At 53.9% G+C, this 14281-nt stretch overlaps 2 protein-coding genes across 8 annotated transcripts in view; one reads left to right on the top strand and one right to left on the bottom strand.

Moving 5' to 3' along the window:
- The first annotated feature begins 1493 nt into the window (after window positions 1-1493).
- CSF3 (colony stimulating factor 3) lies at window positions 1494-3091 on the top strand. Of its 4 annotated transcripts, none has more exons than XM_003786408.3 (5): window positions 1494-1603; window positions 1781-1935; window positions 2251-2358; window positions 2449-2595; window positions 2925-3091. In XM_003786408.3, the coding sequence occupies exons 1-5, from the start codon at window positions 1564-1566 to the stop codon at window positions 3087-3089; spliced, it is 615 nt and encodes a 204-aa protein (XP_003786456.1). In that variant the 5' UTR covers window positions 1494-1563; the 3' UTR covers window positions 3090-3091. The 4 variants fall into 4 exon arrangements, with proteins under 4 accessions (XP_003786456.1, XP_012658482.1, XP_012658484.1 ...); XM_012803028.1 differs by having other exon boundaries at window positions 1564-1603; window positions 1781-1959; window positions 2925-3089; XM_012803030.1 differs by lacking the exon at window positions 2251-2358 and having other exon boundaries at window positions 1564-1603; window positions 2925-3089.
- A 2388-nt stretch (window positions 3092-5479) lies between these two features.
- MED24 (mediator complex subunit 24) overlaps window positions 5480-14281 on the bottom strand; it is a 31280-nt gene continuing 22478 nt past the window's right edge. For 2 of the 4 annotated variants that reach the window (XM_023511023.1, XM_003786406.3), the window contains 11 exons: window positions 14189-14271; window positions 13618-13796; window positions 13243-13342; window positions 12752-12927; window positions 9543-9807; window positions 8405-8586; window positions 8195-8285; window positions 7782-7881; window positions 6558-6638; window positions 6059-6207; window positions 5480-5968 (listed from right to left, as the gene is read on the bottom strand). In XM_023511023.1, coding sequence (XP_023366791.1) covers window positions 5852-5968; window positions 6059-6207; window positions 6558-6638; window positions 7782-7881; window positions 8195-8285; window positions 8405-8586; window positions 9543-9807; window positions 12752-12927; window positions 13243-13342; window positions 13618-13796; window positions 14189-14271 — 1523 coding nt within the window. In that variant the 3' untranslated portion in view covers window positions 5480-5851. The remainder of the gene's footprint in view (window positions 5969-6058; window positions 6208-6557; window positions 6639-7781; window positions 7882-8194; window positions 8286-8404; window positions 8587-9542; window positions 9808-12751; window positions 12928-13242; window positions 13343-13617; window positions 13797-14188; window positions 14272-14281) is intronic. The other 2 variants (XM_023511021.1, XM_023511022.1) reach the window with 1 other exon arrangement.

Below are 14281 nucleotides of genomic sequence, written 5' to 3'. Positions count from 1 at the left end.
AAAAAAAAAAAAGAAGAAGTAAAAGTAAAAGGTACCTAACATTCCGTAAGAGGTGCCCAATAACTGTCAGTCAGTAGAAGAATGTGCATCTCCTGCCCTCCGTGGGTCTGTTAGACTCTCCCTCAACTTCCATCAGTGTAAGGTGGCAAATTTGTCTAGCCAAGGTACAGTAGGGACCGTATGTTTGAACTACAAGGGGTGACCAGATGGCAGGATGTGTACAGTGGAGCAGGTGGTTTCCTTGCCAGCTGTGGCCACCAGGGGGAACTCCAGCCCTAGAGATGGCCAAGCCACGTTATCTAGCACATCCTCTCCATTATCCAGGATGTCTCTGTTTCTTGGCACTGAGTAGCAAATTAGGACAAAAGGTGACAGCTTTGGGTGCAGTCAGTCAGACTGCCCTGGGGTAGACACCTTGGCTGGAGGACAACTCTTAGGACTGAGGCCTGGATTGTACTCTGACTTTACCAGCCATGACCTTGGGCAAGGCATTTCCTTCTCTGGCCCAGTTCACAGGGTTGGAACCTACTCCAAGGTCCTTTCTGGCACCGATGCCGTGTGGTTCTAGGATGTGAGGATGAGGACAGCTCCCTTCTCCGCTTCAGGGCTGCATACACTCTGGCTGGCAGCCTTTTCCCTGGGGCAGTGAATGGTCAGAGAAGCTACATGCTTCAGCCCCCTAATTCTAAAGCCCTGGGGACTGTGCTGTTGGGGTACTGCTCGAAGGGTAGAAGGGTAGTGCTCAAGGAGGTGAAAGGGCAAGGTCAGGTGAGCCGAGAGCCTCCGAGGTCTTGCTTCATTCAGGACAGACATCCGGCTTCCTCTGGCCTCTCCCGGACTCTGGGGGCTTAAAGGAATGAGTCATAGGGGGGATAGAGGGGAGTTTCCAGCTAATCAGCTTGGGCAGGACAGCCTGGAACTTGGGATAGTGTCTATCCAAGTGTGTGTGTGTGGTGGAGGGACAAGAGGCAAGACCCCTTTGTCCCTGTCTCAGGCTTGAGTACCCCAGGAGGTGACCTAAGAAGGCGGCCTCCCCAATCCTGGGGAGGTTAGATATGGGGCAACTAGCTTTTTCCCTTCTCTGTTAGAATCTGGGGGCCTGGGGTGCAGGTAGCTTGAGACTCCCAGCGGAAAGGGCAAAGGAAGCTGCCCCAGCATTTGCCAAAAAAGGGAGGGTCGTTTGGAGGCCACCTCTCCTCATCAGCCTGACAATCTTCCAGCCTGTGCTTCTCTCAAAAGACTCAGCCTTTACAGGGGTACTATTCAAACACCCTGGGGCAACTCAGGCCTGGGCGGGGCAGGAGGGGAGGAAGAAAGTATGAGGGGGACAAGACGTCAAAGAAGGATCAGAGATTCCACAATTTCACAAAACTTTCGCAAACAGCCTTTTGTTCCAACCCCATGGCATTGTCCTGGACTCCAAATTTGCATAAATCTTGGGAAGTTATTACTAAGCAGCCTCAGGTAATTTCCTCCCAGACCTCCTAGGGGTTATGTATAAAGGCCCTCTAGATCTAGGCCCCAACAGAGCCCAGAGGCTGTGGCCCAGACCCATCCAGACCCATGGCTAAACCTGCTGTCCAAAGCCCCGTTAGGCTGATGGGTGAGTGTGTTGGCCCAGGACCAGAGCGCTGCCTGCCCCAGGCGTGGGAGGGAGGCCAGAGTGGCAGAGGGGCTGGGGATATCCCTTCTGGGAATGGGGGCTAGGACACACAGTGTCCCCAGAGAGGGCCCCAAGTAGGAGTGGACAGCATGTTTCCTGAGCCCAGTCTGTCCCCAGCCCTACAGCTGCTGCTCTGGCACAGTGCACTCTGGACGGTGCAGGAAGCCAGTCCCCTGGGCCCTGCCAGTTCCCTGCCCCAGGGCTTTCTGCTCAAGTGCTTAGAGCAAGTGAGGAAGATCCAGAATGAAGGTGCGGCCCTGCAGGAGAATCTGGTGAGTGAGGGAGGGTGGGCCAGGGTGTAGGGGGAAGGAGACCCAGGGGACAGCTGAAGGGGGGAGGAAAGGGAAAAGGGTAAGGGGGAGGAAACTCTGTAGGTGTCCTTGGGAAGGGACATAGGAGAAGGAGACACATAGGGGACATGGAGAAAATTAGGAAAGGTGGTGGTACAGCAGGCTGGGAAGGGACTTAGTGTTGCTGGGTAGGGTGGGGCTGCTCCCCATGGCAGGACCAGCATGGAGGGGAAGGCCTGGAGAGGAGGAGCCGCAGTCTGGCTGGGCAGTTCTCACTTGGCACCCTTCTGTCCCCAGTGTGCCACCTACAAGCTGTGCCACCCTGAGGAGCTGGTGCTGCTGGGGCACTCTCTGGGCATCCCCCGGACAACCCTGAATGGCTGCCCCAGCCAGGACCTGCAGCTGGTGAGTGTCAGGAGGGAAGGAGGGTGATAGGACAGGAAAGAGAGAAGTGTCCCAGGCAGCACCCCTCACTCTCCTGCTCTGTGTCCCCAGACCAGCTGCTTGAGCCAACTCCACAGAGGCCTCTTCCTCTACCAGGGCCTCCTGCAGGCCCTGGCTGGGATATCCCCTGAGTTGGCCCCCACCTTGGACATGCTGCAACTGGACGTTGCTGACCTTGCCACCACCATCTGGCAGCAGGTGAGCCTTGTTGGGAGAGGCAAACATTAGGGCCAGATGGAGCTAGTCCCGGAGGTCACACTGGCCTGCCCAGAAGTCTTTAGAGTTGGGGCAGGAGCATTCTCGGGGCCTGTACAGGGGGAGACACCACTCCCTCCCTGAACCCTCCCTCTGATGGCCTTCCTCCATTCCCCTAGCTAGAGCATGGGACCTTGACAGACCTGGGTTCCAGTCCTGGCTTGCCGTTACCTAGTGACCCTTTACTGACGGGCAGCATGTCAACATTTCCTCCTTTGAAGCAATGCCGCCCACTCAGCGGCCTGATCACTGATCTCATTTTTCCCCCACAGATGGAAGACCTGGGAGTGGCCCCTGCCCTGCAGCCCACCCAGGGCGCCATGCCCACTTTCACCTCTGCCTTCCAGCGCCGAGCAGGAGGTATCCTGGTCACCTCCCATCTGCAGAGCTTCCTAGAACTGGCATACCGTGTGCTCCGCTACCTCGCCCAGCCCTGAGCAAGCCCTTCACATCCTGTATATTTATCTCTATTTAATATTTATGCCTATTTAATGCTATATTTAAAGGCAGGGAAGAGAACGGAGCCCCAGACTTCTGGGTCCTTCCCTCCATCTCCTGCTGTAGCAGTGAGAACAGCTCCTGTCCTCCTGTCCCCTGGACTAGGAGGTGGATAGGTAAATACCAAGTATTTAACTCCTGTCACTGCTCCCTGGCCCTGGTCGTGGGGAGCACTGGGGAGAATCACAGTGAGTCCTCCTCCTAGGGTACCCACCATGGGGCCTTGGGAGGATCAGAAGGTCTCCCACATTGGAGACCAGACATCCCTGTTTAATATTTAAACAGCAGTGTTCCCCAACTGGGTCCTCCCACCCTCACTTTGGTCTCTGCTGTCTGTGTCAGACCCTGTGTCTCTTGGGTGTCAAGTCCCTGGACTAATAAGGGCAGCAGCAGGGGGTGTTGGCCTTGGGGTCCCACGAATTTGCTGGGGAATCTAGTTTGTCTTAAGATTTGGGGGGCATGTTTTGACTCCTAGCATGAGGAGTACAAGCATCATGGACATTTCTCCCGTTTTTCTGGGTAGTCTTTCCAAGTGCCCTCAGGATGCCCACGCTGCCCCACCAGGATCGGACTCCTGACTCTTTAAGGCTGGGCTCCTGCCTCACTGGGCTGGGACTGGGGATGTGGGAGGGAATGTGTCAAGTGTGTGTGAGAGGCAGCTTGACTATTAACCCTCCACCACTGATCCCACTTTCTCATTGTAACCAAACTTCGGAATAATAAAGTGTTTGTCCAGCAAACGTCCTTCCGCCTTCTCGAGTCTAGCTGGTGCCTGGCCAGGGGCTGGGGAGGTGCCTGAATGGTAGGAGAAGCCAGAGGGAAGGAGGTGCGGGGAGAAGGCAGGGGTGTTCTTGACCGTAACAAACTTCATACCTCTACTATGTGTTTATCTGAGCACCTAGTCTGTGCAGACTCTGGGCAAAGTGCTAGGGACACAGCAGTGAAGAAGGCAGACACAGTCCCCTCCTTGTACAGCCACAGACTGCACATGGACCCTGGGTGCTAGAGAGGAGCTGGCATGGGGCTAGGGGTGCACATTGCAGGCCACACACAGCCAGACAGGGCAGACGTGAGGGAGTGTAGAACATCTGCACAGGGCTTATCAGTTTGCCATCTTCCATGAACTTGTGGCCATCCATAACATCACCCGCAATCACAGAGGAAGCCAAGCTCAGGGTAACCACTAGGTCAGAAAGTCTCATCAGGCTTAGTCTCTGCTCTCACCCCAGCTGGCTACTTCCTGATTGCTGCAGCCTTGTGGTGCAAGAGGACTGAAGGGGCCAGGAGGATGAGGAGCTGCAGTGAGCAGGGGGCTCTGAGGAGCCCTTCCAGCCCTGCAGCTGAGACTGCCATGTGGCTCTAGGGTGCCCCCTGCCAAGCCCACCATCCATGTCTAAGCCTTCCCCATCCTGAGTTCCTCAGCCACACCTCCCCTCCCCACATGGCTCCTTAAAAAGCAGGTCAGAGGCTCAGCGCCCCGTAGCACAGTGGTTACAGTGCCAGCCACATACACCAAGGGTGGCAGGTTCGAACCAGCCCAGGCCAGCTAAACAACGACAATAGCAACAAAAAATAGCCAGGCGGGCCGGCATCTGTGGTTCAAGGAGTAGGGCGCCGGCCCCATATACCGGGGGTGGCGGGTTCAAACCTGGCTCTGGCCAAAATTGGAAAAAAAAAAATAGCCAGGCATTGTGATGGGCACCTGTAGTCCCAGCTACTTGGGAGGCAAGAGAATCACCTAAGCCCAAGAGTTGGAGGCTGCTGTGAGCTGTGACGCCAAGGCACTTTACCTAGGGTGACAGCTTGAGACTCTGTTTCAAAAAAAAAAAGCAGGTCAGAGGTACTCACTGCAGGGCTCAGAGTCCTGGGGCCCAGGGTCCTCCAGCTCAGGGCTTGGAGGTTAGTGTAGCAGGCTAGGATGGGTCATGTCATGTTCCTGCCATACATCCCTCAGTTCCTTTTCTGGCCAGATCAAACTCTTGGCCATCCAGACTGGGTGGGGTTAGGCCAGGTTGAGGAACAGGAGGAGAGCAGGATACCTCCCCCAACACCTGCTGGCCAGCAGCCAAACCCCCTCCCTCTTCAGGGTACCACTAGCTTTAGGGGAGGGCGCCCAAGCAGTGCTGACTAAGGAAGGGAAGTGGGTCTCATCCCATGTCCAGGCTGAGAGAACATGGCAGCCTGTGCCCTGCCCCCTGCTGCTGTTGCTGCTCCTCTTCCCCCAAACCCACAGGACTGAGCCTCTCCCTGGCCACAGCATGAGGAAGTCGAGGGAGAAGATGATGTTCCCCGCCCCAGTTGGCACAGACACCGCGCTCACACAGTCACAAAGGATCCATGGGATCTTTATTTACAAGTGAACAGGGGCAGACTTCCCCCTGGGTATTACAAAAATAAATACACACACGTACTATGCATCTACAAAGTTCCTCAGAGGTAAACCTATGCCTGGAACAGGGGAGGTGCCCACAGGGTGACCGCGGGGAACCAGGCTGCTCCCACTCCAGGTACTAGGGAAAGGGAGAGGGAATTACGAAAGAAGAGACTGCAAACCATCCTGGAGGTCAGGAGTCAGGAGCAGGAGAAGAGTCTGTAAACTGATGAAGGGCTCTTACATCATGTGGATGTGAGCAATGATGGCTCATCTGTCCTCAGTGCTCCCTTCAGAGGCACCTGTGGCCAGGCCCTCCCTGGCCACCCCTCAGAGTGCGGCAATGGCCTTGGCAGCCACCTGGCGGCCCAGGGGCAGGCTGAGGTCCGTGATGGCCAGGACCACCTTGGGGCTGGACATGGCAGACACCTTCACTAATTCCGACACCTGCCACAGATAGACAGACAGCTGCTCATGGGGCACCTCCCAGGGGATGTGCTAGCCGGGGAGGAGGGAGGCCCCACCATGGGCACTCACAGTGGTGAAGGGCATGAACTGCAGGATGCTGCCTCGGCTGCCCTGCTCCAGGCAGTCCACACACTCCTCCATGAACCACTGCACAAACTGCGTGTGCGGGCCGGCCGTGCGGGAGCCCAGGATGGAGGAGATGAGCAGGAACAGGTTGGCTGTGCAGAACAGGGGGAGAGGAAGAGGAGGGTCCCATGAAAAGGTGCGAGAAGAGGTCAGGCTCTGGGGGAAGATGGGACTGAAAAGGGTAAAGAGAGGAACACTGGAGTGTCCCAGAAATGGGGTATGGAAGGGAGGAGGTATAAGGGGAGAGCTGGGAAGGAGGGGGAGGGATACACGGGAGCCGGGAGAGCTCGAGATGAGGAGGCCAGGGGTGGGGAAGTGCAGCATGGGAGCTGAGGGGCATCAGGGGGACCCTCACCAGCCAACAAGGTCCCCAGGGCTCCCATGAGGGAAGGGGACTCTCTCCAGTGTATCCCTAGTGAAGCAGCAGGGGTAGGGGACTCACCCAGGACTCGGTTCAGAGGGTCCCTCATGTTGACCGTGTGGAGCTGCGAGGCCGAGAAGGAGCTGCTCATGGAGCGGTCAGCTACAGGGTGGAGCACAGAGAGTGCTAAGGGACCTGCCTGCCACACCCTGTCCTTCACCCATCGGGGCTAACTGGTTCATGGAGGCCCACGGAAGATCCTTATGTCTAGAGTACTAAAGGGGAGCTGGGCGCCATGGCTCACACCTGTAGTCCCAGCACTCTGGGAGGCCAAGGCGGGTGGATTGCTTAAGCTCAGGAATTCAAGACCAGCCTGAGCAAGAGCAAGACCCCATCTCTACTAAAAATGGAAAAACTGGCCGGGCATTATAGCAGGCACCTGTAGTCCCAGCTATTTGGCAGGCTGAGGCAAGAGGATCTCTTAAGCCCAAGATTTAAGGTTGCTGTGAGCTATGATGACACCATGGCACTCTACTGAGGGCGACAAAAGACTATCTCAGAAAAAAAAAAGAGCACTGAGGGACCTGGAGTAGAAAGTGATCCCACTGGCAATGAAAGGGAAGAGCCAACACTTGGCAAGCATGACACGGGCCGATCTTGCTGCTCCACATGGACTAAGATCCATAACCCTCACAGCAGTTCATTTTACAGATGAGGAAACTGACACTCAGACTTGCTAAGTAACTAGCTAAAAGTTACAGTGCTTATAGGTGGTAGATTCAGTATTTTTCTTCTGCTCAAGCATGTAGTTTTCTCTTTGGTCCCTAAAAGCCTTTAGATAAATTTCTAGGCTAAGGAGAAATCTGTGGAAACAGAAAAAATTAAATGCCACAGAAGAAGCCCGCAGCAGGAAGTCTGGCAAGGAGGAGGGGAGTGCACTTCAGGCAGGAAGAGCAGGGCTAGCCCCAAGTCCCAGCCCAGGCTTCTCAGGACATGTCTCCAGCAAGGAAGAAAGGTCACAGCTGGTGAGTCAATGGCACAGGCTGTGCCCAAGGCAGTAAACTCATTGGGGTGGCTTGTCAACCCATTAACCCTGTGGGAAGGAAGGGGACGGGGAGAGGCAACTGGGCTGGGCTGGAACCTGAGCAGAGGAGAGGAGCCAATGGGCACAGAACACCACAAGCCCTCCCATCCTCCCATACCCTCTCTGACCAGCACAGATGCCCACTGGGCCCAGGCAGAGCAGACCTAGGGAGGGTGAGTTGCCAGGAGAGGAAGCAGCCCACCGGCCCTGTCCACACTCACTAGGACTCGAAAGGACATTGGTGTCATCCTCATTGGAGCTTAGCAGTCGCATCAGCTTTGATGGCTGCATGTCATCCAAGGGGAAGAGGCTGATATAATCCTGGAGGGCAAGAGAGTCATTATTACACATCTCTGATTCCCCAAATTTCCAGTCACCAGAGGAAGGGAGAGAGGACTGGAGCTCAGGTTTGAGGGAGAAAGAATCACTCCCTCCATAGTCCATTGCTGGGCAAGAGCACTTGACAGGACCCTCTCACCAAGCGCAGTCTAGGGGCCACACAGTCACTCCTCTAGACCTCTGGCACAACTGCCCCTAGGGCAGGGACCACATCTGATCCCCTTTGCCTGGAGAGGTGCCTCTTACCAGTAAATGCTGAATGAACGTGTGAAGGAGTGACTGGAGGGGCCCCTACCTCAATGTCTTCACGGTGTCTCTTCTTTTGGCGAGTAGATGCCTGTCCTTTGTGGGAGGAGTAGGAACTCAGGGCACACCACACGGCCAGCCTGGCAGGGAGTTCCAGGGAAAGGGGGAACAATTAGAAGGACCCCAGAGGGGGTTTCAGTGTCCATACTGAGCAGGCCCCCAAGAAGAGTACCCCTATAGGCTCTGAGGAAAACCCTACTTGGCAAGAGCGGTGCCAGGTGGGTCCATGAGACTGTGCCACTTGGAGGAATCGGTGAGCAGGCCAGGCAGGATGTGGCCCAGCAGGACCAGGGTCACTTGCTGCATGTCCAGGCAGAAGATGGAGTAGAGAAGCTCCACTGCCCGGAGGGTGTGCTCCTTCCGTGTCTCCTTCAACAACTCCTGGGGCAGGTGAAGGGGCAGTTTAGGAGCTGGGGGCCCGGACATCCCTGCCCCTCCAGCTTGGTCCTCTGGGAAGAGCAGAGGAGTCTGGGTGCTACTCCACCCCTCAGGCCGAATCCCAGCCTCTGGCCAGAGCTGCCAAAAGAGGCAACTCCTAGGTGAGGACCCTGCCTTGGTATTCTTTTTTTTTTCTTGAGACAGAGTTTCACTTTGTCACCCTTGGTGGACTGCTGTGTCATCATGGCTTACAGAAACCTCAAACTCTTAGCCTCAAGAGACTCCTTGCCTTATCCTCCCAAGTAGCTGAGATTATAAGCACGCACTACAACCCCAGGCTATTTTTAGAGATGAGGTCTTGCTCTGGCTCAGGCTGGTATTGAACCTGTGAACTCAGGCAATCCACCCACCTCGGCTCCCAAGTGCTGGGATTACAAGTGTGAGCCACTGCACCTGGCCCTTCTGCCTTGGTATTATTCCCAGGAGGCTACCCGGCTCACTGCAGACTCTCTCAGCCTGTCTTCCTGGGCCAGGTGCTAGGAAGTCAGGGGACAGGATCAAGTTTGACTGATAAAGTATTTCCTCATGTCTCTGAGTCTGAGAATACCTGCTCTCCCTACCCCTGGGCTTGGCCCACACCACCACTCCCCCCCTCCAGTACCTTTTTTGAGACAGAGTCTCATTTTGTCACCCTCATTAGAGTGCCATAGTGTTGTAGCTCACAGCAACCTCAAACTCTTGGGCTCAAACAATCCTCTTCCCTCAGCCTCCCCAGTAGTCGGGACTATAGGTGCCCACCGCAACACCCAGCTGGTTTTTCTATTTTTAGTAGATATGGGGGTCTTAGCTTTTGTCCAGGCTGGTCTCTAACTCCTGAGCTCAAGCAATCCACCTGCCTCGGCCTCCCAGAGTGCTAAGATTACAGGTATAAGCCACTGCATCCAGCCTCGGCCCAGTACCTTAATCAGGTTGTTGCAGAACCAATAGACACCTCCCATGTGCAGCAGGGTGTCAAAGATGTGGATGGAGCGGCTGTCTACCCAGCCCTTCTCCAGCACCTTGGCAAAGATGTCCGTCAGCACCTCCTTGATGGGTCGCTTGGGGGGCAGCAGGTTCCAGTAGGGCATTGTGTCTACCCCAGTGGAGGGGAACTTGATCTGCGTGGCTGTCTGCTGTAGCACATCAGCACACATGTGCTCCAGAATTGAGCTCATAATCACCACCCTGGGGGGAGAGAGGACCTGAGGTTCAGGTGCCACAGTGGGGCAGGGAGGGGAGGAGAGGGAACCTCGGGCCAGACTCTCCCCTGGATTTGGGTTACGGAAGGACTCCTTGGGCATTAACCCTGCTCTGTGCTGGGGGAGGAGACAACCCCCAGCAGACCTGGCCGTATGTTCCTGCTCCTGGCAGAGCTTTCACTTGCTGGGCACAAAGCACATTAAAAGGGGGCCTTTTTGGGTGGCGCTTGTGGCTCAAAGGAGGTGGGCACTGGCCCCATAGACCAGAGGTGGCTGGTTCAAACCCAGCCCTGGCCAAAAACTGCAAAAAAAGGGGGGAGGGCTTTCTTCCCCCAGGCCACTCCAGAGATACTTGTATTTTCTTTCTGTCTCTCTCTCTCTCCTACTTTCCCCATCCCCCAGGCCTCATTCCCGCCAACCCTGTAGCATAAATAAATACAATCACTTCCCCCTGGGCGGAGTGCTTGGGGGGGTCCCCGCCTAGCCTGGCCTCCTCCCAAAGTAAACTGTTACTTCCAGGAGAGGGCCCCAGGGCTGCCCCACAATACTCTTCCCGGCCTTGGTAGCTAGGCAAATAAAAGGGTATATCCAGGAATTTTCTCAAGGAAAGATTCTTCAGCTAAGAACACAGACAGGGGTCTGAGTGCTCATTGTTCCTGGAATGCTGGGTGGCTGTGGGGAAGTTGCTTTTCCCACCTGCACGGTGGACCCAAACTTTCCCCTATCCCACACCTAGACAGGATTTAGGGTCCTTAGATTGAATTATGTCAGAGCAAAAGCTCCATCATTTGGCTTGGGGAGGGGAGGGATGAGGGAAGAAAGAATAAAAGAAAGGGCAGCACCTGTGGCTCAGTGGGTAGGGCGATGGCCCCATATACTAAGGGTGGCAGGTTTGAACCCGGCTCCAGCCAAACTGCAACAAAACAATAGCCGGGCGTTGTGGCGGGCACCTGTAGTCCCAGCCACTCGGGAGGCTGAGGCAAGAGAATCGCCTAAGCCCTGTGAGCTATGACGCCACAGCACTCTATTGAGGGTGATAAAGTGAGACTCTGTCTCTTAAAAAAAAAAAAAAGAATAAAAGGAAGAAGTGAAGGGAAAATAGGAGATGTGATTTAAAAGGCAATACACAGAACGTATTAGTTGGTGAACACCCATGTTTACAGCAGCACTATGCACAATGGCCAGGAGGTGAAGCAACCCAAGTGTCCACTGACAGACGAAGGATAAACAAAATGGTCTATCCATACAACAGACTATTGCTCAGCCTTCAAAAGGAAGGAAATCCTGTCACATGCCACAAAACAGATGAACTATGAAGACGTAACACTGAGTGAAATCAGTTGCAAAAGGGAAATACTGTATGATTCCGGTTAAATGAGATATCTAAAGTTGCCAAATTCACAGAAACAGAAGGTAAAATGGCAGATGCCAGGAGCTGAGGGGCTAGAGAAAGGGGAAGTTGCTTAATGGGTACAAGAAGAAAGTTTTGGAGATGATTGCACAACAATGTGAGTATAATTAACACTAGTCACCAGTACATCTAAACAAGGTTAAGATGGTAAACTTTGGTTCTTTTTTTTTTTTTTGTGATGGGATCTTCGTATACTGCTTACGTTAGTCTTAAACTCCTGGCCTCTAGAGATCCTCCTGCCTCCGCTGCCCAAATAGCCGAAACTATAGGCATAGCCACTGCGCCTGGCTCAAGACAGTCAATTTTATTTGTTCTTTTAACAACAATTAAAAACAACAACTTTGGCTAGGTGTTGTGCTGGGTGCCTGTGGTCCCAGTGACTTGGGAGGCTAAGGAAAGAGGATAACTTGTGCCTAAGAGTTTGAGGTTGCTATGAGCTATGACACTCTGGCACTCTACCTAGGTGACAAAGTAAGACTCTGTCTCAAAAAAAAATAAATAACAACTTATTGGTTAGATGAATAAACCAACATCATTGAACTCAAGATAGCTGAAGTCAGCAGGGAGGTCCCCCAAGCCTCAGAAGAACCAGAGCAGGAAATCATCATAAGAGATAGCTGGGGATAAATGTGATAGCCTATACAATCTACAATGGACTTACAGTTCCTAGACAGTGACATGGCTTTGTTCTTTTGGTGAGCTGGTTCTCTAGGACTTGAGTTCTTTTATCTTTTTCTTTTTTTTTGAGAGAGAGTCTCACTATGTCATCCTCAGTGGAGTGCTGTAGCATCACAGCTCACAGCAACCTCAAACTCTTGGGCTTAAGCAATTCTCTTGCCTCAGTCTCCCAAGTAGCTGGGACTACAGGGGCCTGCCACAACGTCTGGCTATTTTTTTTGTTGTACTTGTCATTGTTGTTTGGCAGGCCCAGGCTGGATTCGAACCCACTAGCTCTGGTGTATGTGGCTGGTGCCCTAGCTGCTGAGCTATAGGCTCCAAGCCAAGGACCTAGGCTCTTTGAGGGTAGGAATCATAGCTGTCTGGGGTCTGTATTTCTGGCACACAGACACACACTGTATGTTTGCTGACTCAGCTAAGTGAATACATGAATAAGAAAGTGAGTGAGGGCGCTGCCTGTGGCTCACTGAGTAGGGCACCAGCCCCATATGCCAGACGTGGTGGGTTCAAACACTGCTCCAGCCAAAAAAAAAAAAATAGCCGGGCGTTGTGGCAAGCGCCTGTAGTCCCAGCTACTCAGGAGGCTGAGGCAAGAGAATCGCCTAAGCCTAGGAGCTGGAGGTTGCTGTGACCTGTGTGATGCCACGACACTCTACTGAGGGCCATAAAGTAAGACTCTGTCTCTACAAAAAAAAAAAAAAGTGAGTAAGAGTGGAAGTGAGTGAGTGAGCAAGCAGTAGGTCTGAGAAGGTAAGAAAAGAGAGGGGGCACTGGTTACTAGAGGTGCTGACTTCTTACAACACACCTGCAGGTTTGAGAAGGGAAGGGATGGGTCACTGACCTCTCGTTGTAGAACTGTAGGGTGTTCTCACTGTACAGTGGCCCTGCCAACTGGCGGATCATCTGCAGTGACTTCTCACGCTCATCCAGCCCCAGCATCCGGACGTGGGCCACAAGCCAAGCCACAGCACACACTGCCAGACTGCATACTTTTCCCTTGATATTATCAGTGATTTTCTGTGGAAGGGGAAAAGGCTGAGGGGCTACTATTGCTCCTTCCTTGGACATCACTTTCCCAGTCTCTGGGGCAGCTCGGTGCAGCAGGGAGTCCTTGGCCACATTCCACCCCTCTCTCTGACACAACTTTGATTTTCCCAGAGCTATCTCAGAGGGAAGGAGTGGCTAAGACTATGATTATAGGGAAGATTGATACCAAAGCATGAGCTCCTGGATTAGTATAGGTCTTCTTACTCTTACAAAAATAACAAGCTAGCAATGACTGGCTCTGTGTAGTATAGGGAAGAGAGAAGGTTGCTGGAAAAGTGAGGCTACCTGGATGGACTCGAAGGCCAGGACCCCATTCTCCCAAGCATTGAGGATTTCCAAGATAGCAGCTGAAATGCTGAGGCAGGCTTCGTGCCACTTCATCTGCCTACAGGGGTATGGGTGGGAGCATGAAATGGGCTTAGTGAGAGGGTCTCAGGGCTGGGCCACATGTGGCCTTCTGGATCCTCAAGTAAGGCCTTCGGATATAATCCAAATTTTACAAAGGAGAAAAATCCTTTTAATAAAGAAAGTTTGGATTTGGTCAAGAGGCCATACTTGGGGATCTAGAGGGTAACATGTGGCCTTGAGGCCACAGATTCCCCACCACTGGCTTGACCCTGACCCCATCACCACCCGGGGGGGGGGGGTTAGGCCACTAACACCAGCTTCATCTCTGAGGAGTTGTTGAGCAGAGCCACCAGGGACTCCACTTTGGTGGAGTCTGGCCGGAAGCAGGGGTGGTCAGGGTTCAGGATCTTGCCCTCCTCGGGCATGCAAGTCTGCATCCAAGTCTCAAAGAAGGGTACCTCCGCTCCTGTGCGTGACTCAGACAAAATCACCTGGGAAAGGCACAGAGAGGCATCAGCTAAGTGGGGTGGGTGCAGTGAGCTGCTAGAGGAGCACCTGGGCCTGTTGACAGCTCAGTTTCCTGCCTTGCTGCTGCCCCCTCCCGGGCCTGAAGACCTGGGGTCAAGACAGTTTAAGGGAGGCAGATGGGGTGCTATGCTGCCACCTAGTGGTCAGTGTGAGCATGGCACTGGAGGATTCTAGACGTGCCTACTGACTTGGCCCAGGGTGGCCACATGATTTAAGCGGCCCCCAGAACTAACTGAAACCTGAGACTGATGGGAGACCCGGGGGTGGGGGGTTGTGGTGGTGGTGAGTTACCAGTTGCTTCCTCCCCTTCCAACCCCCCCACTTGGTACTCTAATCCTGCCTTCTCTCCTCTCACCTCTGAGCCATAGGTCTGGGCCACGTGGCACAGCATGAGGAAGGAGATGTCAAAGAGCAAGGCACGGACTGAGGCTGCTTTGGCTGTGGGAAG

This window comes from Otolemur garnettii, unplaced genomic scaffold, assembly GCF_000181295.1.
Source record: "Otolemur garnettii isolate 467f Iridium unplaced genomic scaffold, OtoGar3 scaffold00018, whole genome shotgun sequence".
NCBI classification, from domain to species: Eukaryota; Metazoa; Chordata; class Mammalia; order Primates; family Galagidae; genus Otolemur; species Otolemur garnettii.
The sequence above is the reverse complement of the archived record's forward strand: the minus strand, read 5'-3'. Positions and strand labels throughout refer to the sequence as shown.

Excerpts from the sequence above, each read along its gene's own strand:
- CSF3 (XM_012803028.1), top strand. The coding sequence starts at position 1,564 with ATGGCTAAACCTGCTGTCCAAAGCCCCGTTAGGCTGATGG. Across the intron at positions 2,359-2,448 it reads CCAGCCAGGACCTGCAGCTG|ACCAGCTGCTTGAGCCAACT; the intron begins GTGAGTGTCAGG and ends CTGTGTCCCCAG. Across the intron at positions 2,596-2,924 it reads CCACCACCATCTGGCAGCAG|ATGGAAGACCTGGGAGTGGC; the intron begins GTGAGCCTTGTT and ends TTTCCCCCACAG.